General features: G+C 51.0%; 1 protein-coding gene across 2 annotated transcripts in view; it reads right to left on the reverse strand.

Moving 5' to 3' along the window:
- Nup153 (nucleoporin 153) overlaps window positions 1-12,150 on the reverse strand; it is a 53,724-nt gene extending 41,574 nt beyond the window's left edge. Inside the window, exon 1 of one of the 2 annotated variants that reach the window (XM_084579098.1) lies at window positions 11,861-12,150. In XM_084579098.1, the coding sequence (XP_084435224.1) occupies window positions 11,861-11,929 (69 nt within the window). In that variant the 5' untranslated portion in view covers window positions 11,930-12,150. The remainder of the gene's footprint in view (window positions 1-11,860) is intronic. The other variant, XM_084579099.1, reaches the window with a different exon arrangement.
- Between the last annotated feature and the right edge of the window lie 95 nt (window positions 12,151-12,245).

The raw sequence follows: 12,245 nt of genomic DNA on the forward strand, positions 1-12,245 counted from the left end.
AAATGGCATGACCTTGAATTGGTATAGTCCGTCAGGGGTGACAAATGCGGTTTTCTCTCGATCCCGTTCGTCGACAGCTATTTGCCAGTAGCCGGAACGCATGTCGATCGAGGAAAAATAGCTGGCACCATGTAAGCAGTCGAGGGCGTCGTGAATTCTCGGGAGCGGATAAACGTCTTTTTTAGTGATCTGATTGAGGTGGCGGTAATCTACACAGAATCTCAAAGTTTGATCTTTCTTTTTGACTAAAACGACAGGAGACGCCCAGGGACTGCAGGAAGGCTCAATAATATTATTTGTCAACATCTTGTCGACCTCCTTCTGTATCACGTGGCGCTCAGCAAGAGAGACTCGATAATGCCTTCTGTGAATAGGGCTGGCATCGCCAGTATTGATGCGATGGGTAACGACAGATGTCTGGGCCAAAGGTCGGTCGGCAAAATCAAAAATGTCCTTGTACGAAAGCAAAAGGTCGGAGAGAGCACCGGCTTGCTGAGGTGTCAGATCCGGTGCTATCATGGAAGTAAAAAGGGTCGAACTAGAAGCTGATACGGGGGTTCAGACAGAGGCACAGGCTTGAGGGCAGAAATTTCGCAGTCAGCCAACGGAAGCAAGTCAGCGAGTGCAATGCCATGGGGCAAAACTTGGACAGAGCGGCTAAAGTTAAGGATGGGAAGATAGGTTCTGTTATCCGTGACGGTCAGGACAGTGTTGGGGAGTATGACGTTACGGTGGAGAACAACATCGGTGATTGGACAAGTGACGTATGTACCATCAGGAATAGCAGGAAACGGGGCCAAAGGAACATACATGGCAGCTTCGGGCGGTAGGCGAACAAACTCGGCGGAGCAGAGGCGTGGCTTGATATCTGTGCGGTCGGAGCAGAAAGGCAGGTCTAAGCGAAGGAGGCCACTTGAACAATCAATCAGGGCAGAGTGCGCCGTTAAAAAGTCGATGCCGAGGATCACATCGTGAGGGCAGCGGTCGATTACAGTGAAGAGCACAGGGGTAGTTCGACCACAAATGCTCACGCGCGCAGTGCGAAGTCCCACGACGGCAGCGACGCCTCCGTCGGCGACACGAACGGCTGATGAAGAGGCAGGTGTGACAACTTTTTTGAGTCGGCGGCGAAACGAAGAGCTGAGGACGGAAATTTGGGCACCGGTGTCAATGAGGGCGGTAACAGGCACACCATCTACACAGATATCTAGAAGATTGCGGCGATGAGCGAGGGTCAGCAGAGGATTTTCGGCCCGGGTCGTCAATGCAGCTTCACCTCCGGGAGCTGCATTGATCAGTTTTCCGGGAGCGGGCCAGAGAAGTGAGGGGACGAGGAACGGTGAGGTAGGGGCGAGCGGGAACGGCGGGTCTGGGGAGACGGCGATCGGCTGGACATGCGCGGGGATGGCGGGTTAAAGTCACGAGAGGGCATATCACGGAGAGAGGTTGGGTGTGGTCCGTAGGCGGTGCTGCGATCATGATAGTAGCGAGGTCGAGGTGGCGGAACCCAACGGCTGCGGCAATGGCGAGAAATGTGGCCGGCACGTGAGCAGTTGAAGCAGGTGGGTCGGTTGTCGAAGGTCCGCCATTCTTCTGGGTTGCGGTAGCGTCGGGTAGATTCGGGGTATCGCGTCGGGAAGCGCGCAGTCGGAGCCGCAGCAGCTACCACCGGAACGGTGGGCTGGACAGATGGCTGTGCGGACGGCTGACCAGAGCTGAGGCTTACGCTCGCATTAAGGCCCACGTTCGCGAATTCTTGCCGAACGACAGCTTGGATCAGTGCTATAGTAGCATCCGCCGGCTGAGGTGTGAATGCGACGGGGGCCATTGCCTCCAGCTCTCTGTGAACGATCCTGGTCAAGTTTGGCTCATGGGACGGCTGCTGCAGTGTTGGCAGATCTTCACACGAAGACGTAGCAACTGTGTTTGGCAAGCGGTCGAAGCGGGGAGCAATACGACGATGTTTAGCTTGCTCAAACCGCCGGCATACCTCGAGGACGGAGTTGACTGTCGTACAATCTTTGCAAAATAGAAGGTTAAAAGTGTCGTCAACAATGCCCTTTAAGATGTGGCCCACCTTGTCGCACTCGGGCATGGCGCTGTTCACTTTGCGGCATAGAGCTAGTACGTCTTGTATGTACGACAGATATGATTCGGTCGACGACTGTGCTCGCGATGCCAGGTCCTTTTTAGCGCCGAGCTTGCGTCCGATTGGCTTGCCAAAGAGATCCCGAAGCTTCTCTTTGCACATGTCCCAGGATGTTAGATCTTCTTCGTGCGTCTCGAACCAGACACGCGCCGTACCAGCCAGGTAGAAAATGACATTTGCAAGCATCAACGTTGCGTCCCATCGGTTGTGCTTACTGACTCGCTCGTACATAGCGAGCCAGTCTTCGACGTCGATGTCATCGGTGCCGCAAAAGGTTCCCGGATCACGAGGCTGCGCAACGACGACAGTGGGCGCTGGTTGTGCCGCTATAGAGGTAGCTACGTGCTAGCACCAAGTTGGCGGCCACTACGGAGATCCAGCTTGTGGTATTGGTGTCTAACCCAGCAGCTCCACCAAGATGTTACGAGGCACGTCGAGATATTAGGAGGCGATGGTACGTCGCAGCCGCAACAGTTCACCGTCAGGGACACTCACAGGAGAACCAGACGTAGCTGCAGCGTCGTCTTTCTCTACTAGCCCAGCAATTCGTCATTGTCTCTTTCACTGCGTACCGTAACAATATTTACAAAACATTATCTGTGTCATTTTTTCCTGTCGTTTTCGTTAATGTGATGCTAAGCTGATTGCTGTGCAACTCCTATTTTTGTTACGTTCCAGGTAGATTTTGCCCTGCTAATCTTGAGTATTTTCCTCTTAGGATTGTGCCACAATATTCTGTTTGCTCCTTTCTGCATTCATGGAATATTCATACACTCAATCGTGAATTTCATAAGAAATTATAGTAAGATGCACTCAGTTTTGTCCTTATGTCTAAACTGTTCACTGCTTTTTCATCAGTGCAGAGCCATGTGAAGGCTTCAGTGGATACGTCAAGCTGCCTAAAGCCTCTATTAAATGCACTGAAAACCTTAAGGAATGTACTGGTAAATAAACTGAACTGAATATTGTATTAACCACCATGGTAGCTCCACTGACTAGAAAAATGTTTCATAAAAGCAGGGACTAGTATGCAAGCAGCTTTTCAGTCAGCATTACATTCTGAAATGGAAGGTTGTGCTCTATGTCACAGTTTTAATTTACCATCGGGAGACAAATGTCATGTCTAGTACCACTATATTCACCATTAGACACCCTCTATGTGCTAAACATACATGCCCATTTGAGAACAGAGACTGTTTCAGCAAAATAATCTACAGTGTCAATCATGCTTAGAAGTAACACAGCTCCATGTGGCCACGCACCTGCAGAGCGCAATCGCATGCAGCCCAGCCATGAATCGATGCACAGTGGCGAATGGGGAGATGCACCTCGATCTGTTGCTTCGTGTCGTCTGCAACTCTGCATCAGTTTCCTATTGGTTTGGGCATAACAGTACTCTGCATGTGTGCAGCCACAAGGAGTCGTTTTCCCGCTAAGTGTGACTGACCCTGTACAAAGCTCCCCTTGTCCTTTCTTGCTATTGCTCCCCTCTGTACCTCTCCTCGCTATTCTCTCCCTGCGCCCTTTCTTTCTGCCGGTCACAGCACAGGTGCTTAAGATATTACACAGCAATTGCCACGGTAAGAAACATTTTTTTCCTTCCTTTCTAATTATTTTTACTTGCTCCTGCAGGTGACCTGGTCCCCTCATTTTTACTATGTGACAATAAATTAAGCATAGTTATTATCATGACATGACTGAATTACCTCTACATAACAAAAATGTGCCTGAAAATACGCCATCGTTGCCATCACCTGTACAGAATATAGATGTCATGCATTGGCGCCCACATGACTACCAACTACACTGCCAGCTGCCATACTTGCGGTGCCCGTAGCAGACGAACGGCTTCACTAGCATGTTTTCCTCGCACGGCACATTCAGATTGCCATTTGGATGCCGGCCGGCTGTTACCGCGCGTGACAGCAGCAAGAAATTATGTTGCAAATAAACGCTACTACAGATGGGCAGCTGCATTGCTTAGCACTGCTTGAGCCGAGGTTGAGAAACAGGTCCAACGACAACCGGGCCGACTTGAAGCGTAAATAATGGTCAGTGGCAGCAGCGCTTCCGTAAAATCGGAGAATCTGAATTTGGAAACCTTATTGTTACCACAGCAAAGAATTGTTTACTTTTTTTAATAGAAATATTACTGTCCACAGTCGCAATTAATGGTAGCTCATTAAGGCACCCAACTGGGCTATAGGTACATGGTGGTAGTTCATTTTTACACCACGCGCCATGCATGTTGACAAAGCAGACATTCAGGTGTGTAGCCGATACTCGGTAGTACGTGCTTCATCCCTGTTGCATCTGTCTTTCATGTTGGCATCTGTAAGTGCAGCACAAATGTGCTGCACTTACAGATGCAGCGCAAGTTGCTGAGCAAGGCGATAAACATGCAATATTGACACATGCCATTCATAGACGACGAAGATTTGAACCGGCGATTCGGTGAAGACGACGAAGCGAAACGGTGCTCCGCTTTCGTGCTGCCCTGACTGGCTGTTGGTGTTCTTCGGTGTCAGAGTGCCAGAGCGCCTTCTGTGTAACGTTAAGTTACAAATCTGGTGGAGGAATTGCCAGGTATTGATCCAGTCCTGCATAATCAACCTGCCAATACGGAGCTTACCCCCGTACATCAACGCCTCGGCCGCCGCCTACGTGGAGAGCCCCCTGAATTCGGACCCCTTCCGGCCGCTACCAGGACGACACATCCTCAGACGGCCGTAGAACCTGCTGCAATGACATCTGAGAGCAGGCTTCCCACCCACATCCTGTGTCATCAGCCGCGAACACACCCCTCCTTTCATGGCGACGTGTTCGAGGACGCCGAGGACTGGCTTGAGAACTACGAGCGAGTTGCTCGTTACAACGGGTGGACTGATGAGCGGAAGCTCCACAACGTGTAGTTCGCTCTTGACGAGTCTGCACGGACATGGTTTGAAAACCATGAGGCTGCCTTCCCATCCTGGGCAGCCTTCTGTCGTGATTTCAAAGCCACCTTTCCTAGCGCCGACCGCCGGGAGCGAGCAGAAGCTGCGCTACACTCGCGCAATCAGTGCCCGAACGAGAGCGTGCGTATGTTCTTTGAGGACATGACACGCCTTTTCAAGCGTGCAGACCCACAAATGCCTGAAGATAAGAAACTGCGTCACCTGATGCGGGAATTTAAACAAGAACTTTTCGCGGGACTGGTGCGCAGTCCACAGCGCACTGTGGCGGAGTTTCTCAGCGAGGCAGCGACCATGGAGACAACGCTGCAACACCGAGCCCGTCAGTACAACCGTGACGTGAACATCATTGGGTCCGACGCACCTCCTGTGCATATCGGCAGCGACATGGACGCACTACGAAATCTCATCCGTTCTGTCGTGCGGGAGGAACTGCAAGCGCTCCGGATGCCTTGCAACACAACAGCTTTTCCTTCACTGGCTGAAGTCGTCCGGGACGAGGTGCGTATGGCAGCTCAGCAAGTTGCTGACGTTCCCCAGCAGCGCGTTCCCCACCAGACGATCGACGCGAGGCCCACCTACACGTCCGTCTTACGTAAGTCTCCCCCGCCGGACCATAGTATCAACGCCGCAGCTCCAGCAATGGAGCCGCATGGGGCCTCACTACTCCCCTCCGCCAATCTACCAGCGACCCCGTCAAGTATGGCGGCCCCGGGACCGTCGCCCCCTGTGCTATCATTGCGGGGAAGACAGTCACCTATACCGGGCGTGCCCGTACCGCCGCGTCAACATGCGGGGTTTCGCCTCGGAGGAACTCCACCCTCGGAATGACGGACGGCCTACTGAGATTGCAAGCGACCTTGCAGCGCGACAGTATCCCGTCACGTCCGGTTACCAAGAGCGTCGGTCTACGTCCCCGACGAGCTACCGTTCGACAAGTCCCCACTCTTCCCGACGCCGCTCCTCTCCCAGCCCTAGCCGGGAAAACTAATACCAGCAGCCTTCGGAGGCAGGGTCGCTGATGTCGGGAAATGTGAAGATCCTCCATCATCGTCAGGCCGACCCGACGAGATTTCGCTTGTGTCAGGTAGCGACAGCATCCGGCATACTACCTCCGATTTATGTGTAACGATTGATGGAGTGGATGTCACCGCGTTACTCGACACTGGTGCCGATTATTCAGTAATGAGCCGTGGTCTCGCCCGAGAATTGAAGAAAGTTTTGACATATTGGTCCGGCCCGAAAATTCGCACGGCGGGAAGCCACTTGATCGAACCTGCAGGCAAGTGCACAGCGCGGGTCGGCATCCGTGGTTTTGTGTATGTCGGAGAATTTATCGTGCTTCCCGAGTGTTCGAAAGACTTGATCCTTGGTCTAGACTTCCTGCAGACCAATGGCGCTGTCATTGACCTGAAAGAAGCGCGTTTCCTTTTCGACGAAACGAGCCGTAGCGCGCATTGAAAACAAAGATCCGGGTCTGAACGTTTTGCGTATAGTCGACGATGACGTGAGGGTTCCGGCACGTTCTAGTGTGTTGGTTCTTGTAAAGCATGACTTATTCCACGATTACGAGGGCATCGCGGATGGGCACCTTCCGCTACTACTCGAGAAGGAATTAGCCGTTGCTCGAGGACTCGTACAACTCCAGAACAGTTGTGCTACTGTCCTCCTGACAAATTTTGCTAAGGAGATGCGGCATCTCGCCAAGGACACGGCTGTTGCCGTCCTTCACGATGTTACTGCCTTGCCTCATTTATGCACCAACGGAGCGAACCCTAAAGAGGAGGCCGCACCTTGTCATGCTCTGCAGACCGTTAAAATTAACCCCGACTTGAGGCCCAATCAGAGGAATCTTCTCTCGGCTCTTCTGAGCGATTTCGCAGACTGCTTCGCCACAGGCTCTAAGGTTGGTCGTACTCCTGTCGCCAAGCACCGAATCATCACCGATGAGACCACGTTACCGGTATGCCAGCGCCCGTACCGGGTTTCTCCTAAAGAACGTGACGCCATTAAAATGCAAGTGGATGAAATGCTTGCGGACGACGTGATCCAGCCTTCGACGAGCCCATGGGCATCGCCAGTGGTCCTTGTCAAAAAGAAAGATGGCACCTTGAGATTCTGTGTCGATTACCGAAAGTTAAATAACGTGACTAAAAAGGACGTCTATCCGCTGCCCAGGATTGATGATGCCCTCGACCGACTACGCGACGCCAGGTACTTCTCCTCATTAGACCTCAAAAGCGGATACTGGCAAATCGAGGTGGATCAGAGAGACCGAGAGAAGACTGCATTTGTGACGCCCGACGGCCTATACGAGTTTAAGGTGCTTCCGTTTGGTCTTTGCTCTGCACCAGCCACGTTCCAACGTATGATGGACACGGTTTTATCAGGTCTGAAGTGGCAGTCGTGCTTGGTGTACTTAGATGATGTTATTTTCTCGCCTACTTTCGAGCAACACTTGGACCGGTTGCGCATCGTGCTTCAAGCACTCAAAGGCGCGCAACTAACGATCAAGCCTGAGAAATGCCACTTTGCTTTCAAGGAACTACGCTTTCTCGGCCATGTTGTCAGTGCACAGGGCGTTCTCCCTGATCCCGAGAAGACTACCGCAGTGTCAAATTTTCCACGTCCCACCGACAAAAAGGCACTTCGACGATTTCTAGGTCTTTGTTCATACTACCGACGCTTCGTCCAAGATTTTTCTAAGATAACTGAACCACTGACAGCACTAACCAGAGAAGGCATACCCTTCTTGTGGGGAGACGATCAAGAACAAGCCTTCCAGGAGCTTAGAAGCCGCCTACACAGACCCCCAATATTCGCCCATTTCTATGAAGACGCCGCAACCGACGTACATACTGATGCCAGCAACGTTGGCCTCGGCGCGATACTCATTCAGTGGCAAGGCGGAATAGAACGGGTTATCGCCTATGCGAGCCGAACGCTCTCACGATCAGAGGCGAACTATTCGATAACGGAGAAGGAGTGCCTTGCGGTAATCTGGGCCATCAGCAAGTTTCGACCATATTTGTATGGACGACCCTTCCATATTCTCAGCGACCATCATTCCTTGTGCTGGCTGGCAAGCCTTAAAGACCCGTCTGGACGCTTAGCTCGTTGGAGCCTCCGTCTTCAAGAGTATGACGTCACTGTTGTGTATAAGTCGGGACATAAACACCAAGATGCGGATTGCTTGTCACGCGCGCCACTGGACTCCACTGCAGTGGAAAACGCCGACGATTTTCCCTTTATTGGGGCCATTACCCAATCCCATGTGGCTGACCTTCAACGCAAGGACCCGGAGCTGGCGCCGCTCATCGATTATCTGGAAGGACACGGTGGTAGAGTACCGCTTGTTTTTCGTCGTGGCTTGCAGTCATACGCTTTACGAAGTGGAGTTTTCTACAAGCGCAATTTTGAAAGATCCAAAGAGACATTTCTACTTGTCGTGCCTACGCACCTACGGCCTGACATCTTAAGCGCTTGTCACGACGAACCGTCCTCCGGCCACTTGGGAGTTAGTCGTACGCTTGCAAGAATTCGGGAGAAATACTATTGGCCGAAATTATTACCTTCAGTGCGATCTTACATAAAAACCTGCCATGATTGTCAACGGCGAAAGACCAGCTGGATTTCTTCAGCCGATCGCTCCACCGAAAACTCCTTTCCAACAAGTGGGGATGGATCTTCTTGGTCCTTTGCCGAAGTCAAGTAATGGAAAGCGTTGGATTGTTGTCGCAACAGACTACTTGACCCGATATGCTGAGACCGCGTCGCTCACAAATGGAACTGCCACCGAAGTCGCAGAGTTTTTTGTCCACGACATCGTGTTGCGTCATGGCGCTCCGGCTGTTATTATTAGCGATCGCGGGGCAGCTTTTACGGCCCGCCTGACTAAGGCTGTACTGAACCTTACACACACTAGCCATAGGCGGGCCACGGCATACCACCCGCAAACTAACGGCTTGGTGGAACGGCTAAACAGAACTCTGGCCGACATGCTGTCTATGTACGTGGATATAGAGCATAAGACCTGGGATCAAATCCTCCCATATGCCACGTTCGCATATAATACGGCACTTCAGGAGACGACGCGGCTCACACCCTTCGAGCTTGTCTTCGGCCGTCGAGTGACCACTCCACTGGATACAATGCTGCCCGTATACACCGACGACGAAGATGAGCTTGACCTGGACATCGCTAGTTTTACCCAGCGTGCGGAAGAAGCACGGCAGCTGGCAAGGCAGCGCATATACCTACAACAGCAACTAGACGCTGAGCGTTACAAGGGACGGCGCTTCGCTGCCTACGAGCCTGGAGACTATGTCTGAATTTGGACGCCCGTTCGTCATCGTGGGCTGTCTGAAAAATTGTTGCGCCGGTACTTCGGCCCATATCGTGTCCTCCGCCGCCTCAGCGACGTTACTTATGAAGTTGAATCCGCGACCCAAGATCCCTCAAGCTGCAGACGACGCAAATTCACTGATGTTGTACACGTCGTCCGGATGAAACCCTACCACGATCGCCCCATTTTGTGTTGTGGTATCCCACACCAACCTAGCATAACATCTGTCAGCTCATCGCATCAAGCAGCATTTGCAGCATCGAGGCGATGCTGCCAAGAAGGGGGGCAATGACACATGCCATTCATAGACGGAAGATTTGAACCGGCGATTCGGTGAAGACGACGAAGCGAAACGGTGCTCCGCTTTCGTGCTGCCCTGACTGGCTGTTGGTGTTCTTCGGTGTCAGAGTGCCAGAGCGCCTTCTGTGTAACGTTACGTTACAATATTGCCTTGATGCAAGCGTAGATCCCCAGCATGTGTATAAGGAAAGAAAAGTGACCACCAGAGTGGCCACGACACCCCCGGGAAACAAAGTGCATGCACCAAGGACTCGTTTCCAAGGTCCGAAACAGGACAAGTCATATATCATTTCGTACACAAGCAAAGCTTTTGGAAAAGTGTAATTGGTGCCTATTCTGAACTTATTCTGGATGCACCTTGTCCGAAACGTTCGCAGGTAACTTCGAGGTTAAACTCTGAAGCACTATGGCTAGGTCACATATGCAGAAGAGATGGAAATCGAAGAGCGAAGAGTAATGCAAGAAGAGCTCTGCATAGATACGCTGCAGAACCACATGCGGCCTTCCGGATTCACGGAAGGGCTGTAGTCACCATTGTCCAAGCTTTCATTCCGGAATAGAGGGAAAACGAATCCACAAACAATGTTCGTTGCTGCACCCTCTTTGCATACCTCAGATCGAGCAACGCTAACCAGTGCATGTGCCCAACCTAAGTGCTGTTTGTTTAGCATGCATTTTCATGCAGCTACTGAGTGCAAAAATTACAAGCTCGATTTCCGATGCATGCGGATTCCATGTTGACAATATGAATTTGGCATGTGAGCCACTATAACACGACAAAAGCTTCTGGGGCAGAACTCGCAAGAGTTTGTCTGCTACGTGCACACCGCAAAAAAGGCAGCCGGCAGCGTAGTTGGGTGCCATGTGGGCAGTGCATACCACCTATATTTGCGTAACCCTTTACATTGCTTCTGGTGACACAAACCCCTCATGCTATTACCCTATTGATTACAAAATGCAGATCTTTGAAGCACAACAGTATTTCTATCTTGCTTTCTAGCCACACTTTCATCCCAGCATCGTGGCATTAGTGAAACAGGAACAATTTGTGTTATGAACGAAACATAAAAACTATGCACAGTGACAAGAGAACCAGCAATTGAAGCTTCCTGCTTCTTCAAGCGACATTCCCTTCATCCTTATCACACAAGGAACATCAAAAATGCCAGACTAGCCACACAGCAGGCAAGAAACCACAACGCAACGTTTTTTGGATGGTGCATGCCATGTTGACGGTTCTCCGTAGTAAAAATGCAACAACCCACACCATCGCTTCACCGAATTATGCACAAATCTGCCTGAGCATGACCTATGTACAGAGTGCGCGCTGGAGCTTTAGAGCGGGATAACAGGAACCATCGTAAGCACCTTGTGCAGTTTAAAACCGTACAGGCGCTACTGGTTCTAATGAAATGCTCGCCAATCGCAATTAGTAGTTTTTTTTTTTTTTTTTCATTTTAACTTAAGGGATGCCGTTATCACCGGTCCAAAGCGATTCGAAATGTCAGCGGGGGACCTGGCGGGAGGTCGTTTTTTTGTTGTTGTGTGTGTGCTGCGTTCGTTCCTTCACTTACGTAAACCTGCCCACACCAGCCAAAATTACAAAGGCCGGAAATCAATTTCTTTGTGTTATCTTTAGGATATTGAAAAGATTAAGAAACAATGACGGCTGTAAAGCAAAAAATGTACAGAAACCTAGACTTTTGATGGCCCCTGCAAGGAACGCGCGCTTCAAAACTGACTTCAGAGGCGGGGGCTTTGGACATTCGCATTTCTAGCAGCGCTTGCCCGCACTCCAGATACTTTACAAAGCACATTAGCGGACAGCCGTGCATATCATGCTTGAAAACCAGACTTTGTTTCGCTAACGTTGTGAAAACGCGGCCACTGGTACGCTCCGAAGACGATTTATTTTTCTTGTTAAGACGTGAGCTTAAACATCACATCGCAAAGGTTATGCTTATTTCCGCTTGCGGATTTGTACACAACGTTTCAGGCTAAGTAACCATTCTGAGAGAAATAACAGCAGACTTTCCATGTTTTGTCGCGAGCGGTAAAAGATAGCCAACAAAACACGCATGCCGGGCTACTGCGCCTTTAGGCTTAGCTCACCTTGCGTTTCTCGTAAGGTTTCGCCTGATGCGTCCTCTCATCCCTCAGCCGGGTGGGTCTCCCAGCCATGGTGAAGGGCCCTCCTAGTGCGGAGGGGTAAATTTACACAAACTGTCACAAGTCACAATTTTCACGAATAGCAACGAGCCGTTTTGATGCTCCCGCGAACCGCTTCATGAACCGCAGACACACGCGCGAACTGCTTACACATTCCTGGACGAATGAAGCAAGAACCATAGTTTTACATAAGCATGGACAGCAAGAACTCAGAGAACTCAAAGAAGCACCGACCGAAGCTGCCGAAGTAAGCCCCGAAACTGGCCACTTATCTAAAAACACTAAACTTCCGCCAGTCATTAAAAACCAAATTGTAAACAATAATATT

Source organism: Amblyomma maculatum, chromosome 9, assembly GCF_055883805.1.
Source record: "Amblyomma maculatum isolate TAMU_Amacu chromosome 9, ASM5588380v1, whole genome shotgun sequence".
NCBI classification, from domain to species: Eukaryota; Metazoa; Arthropoda; class Arachnida; order Ixodida; family Ixodidae; genus Amblyomma; species Amblyomma maculatum.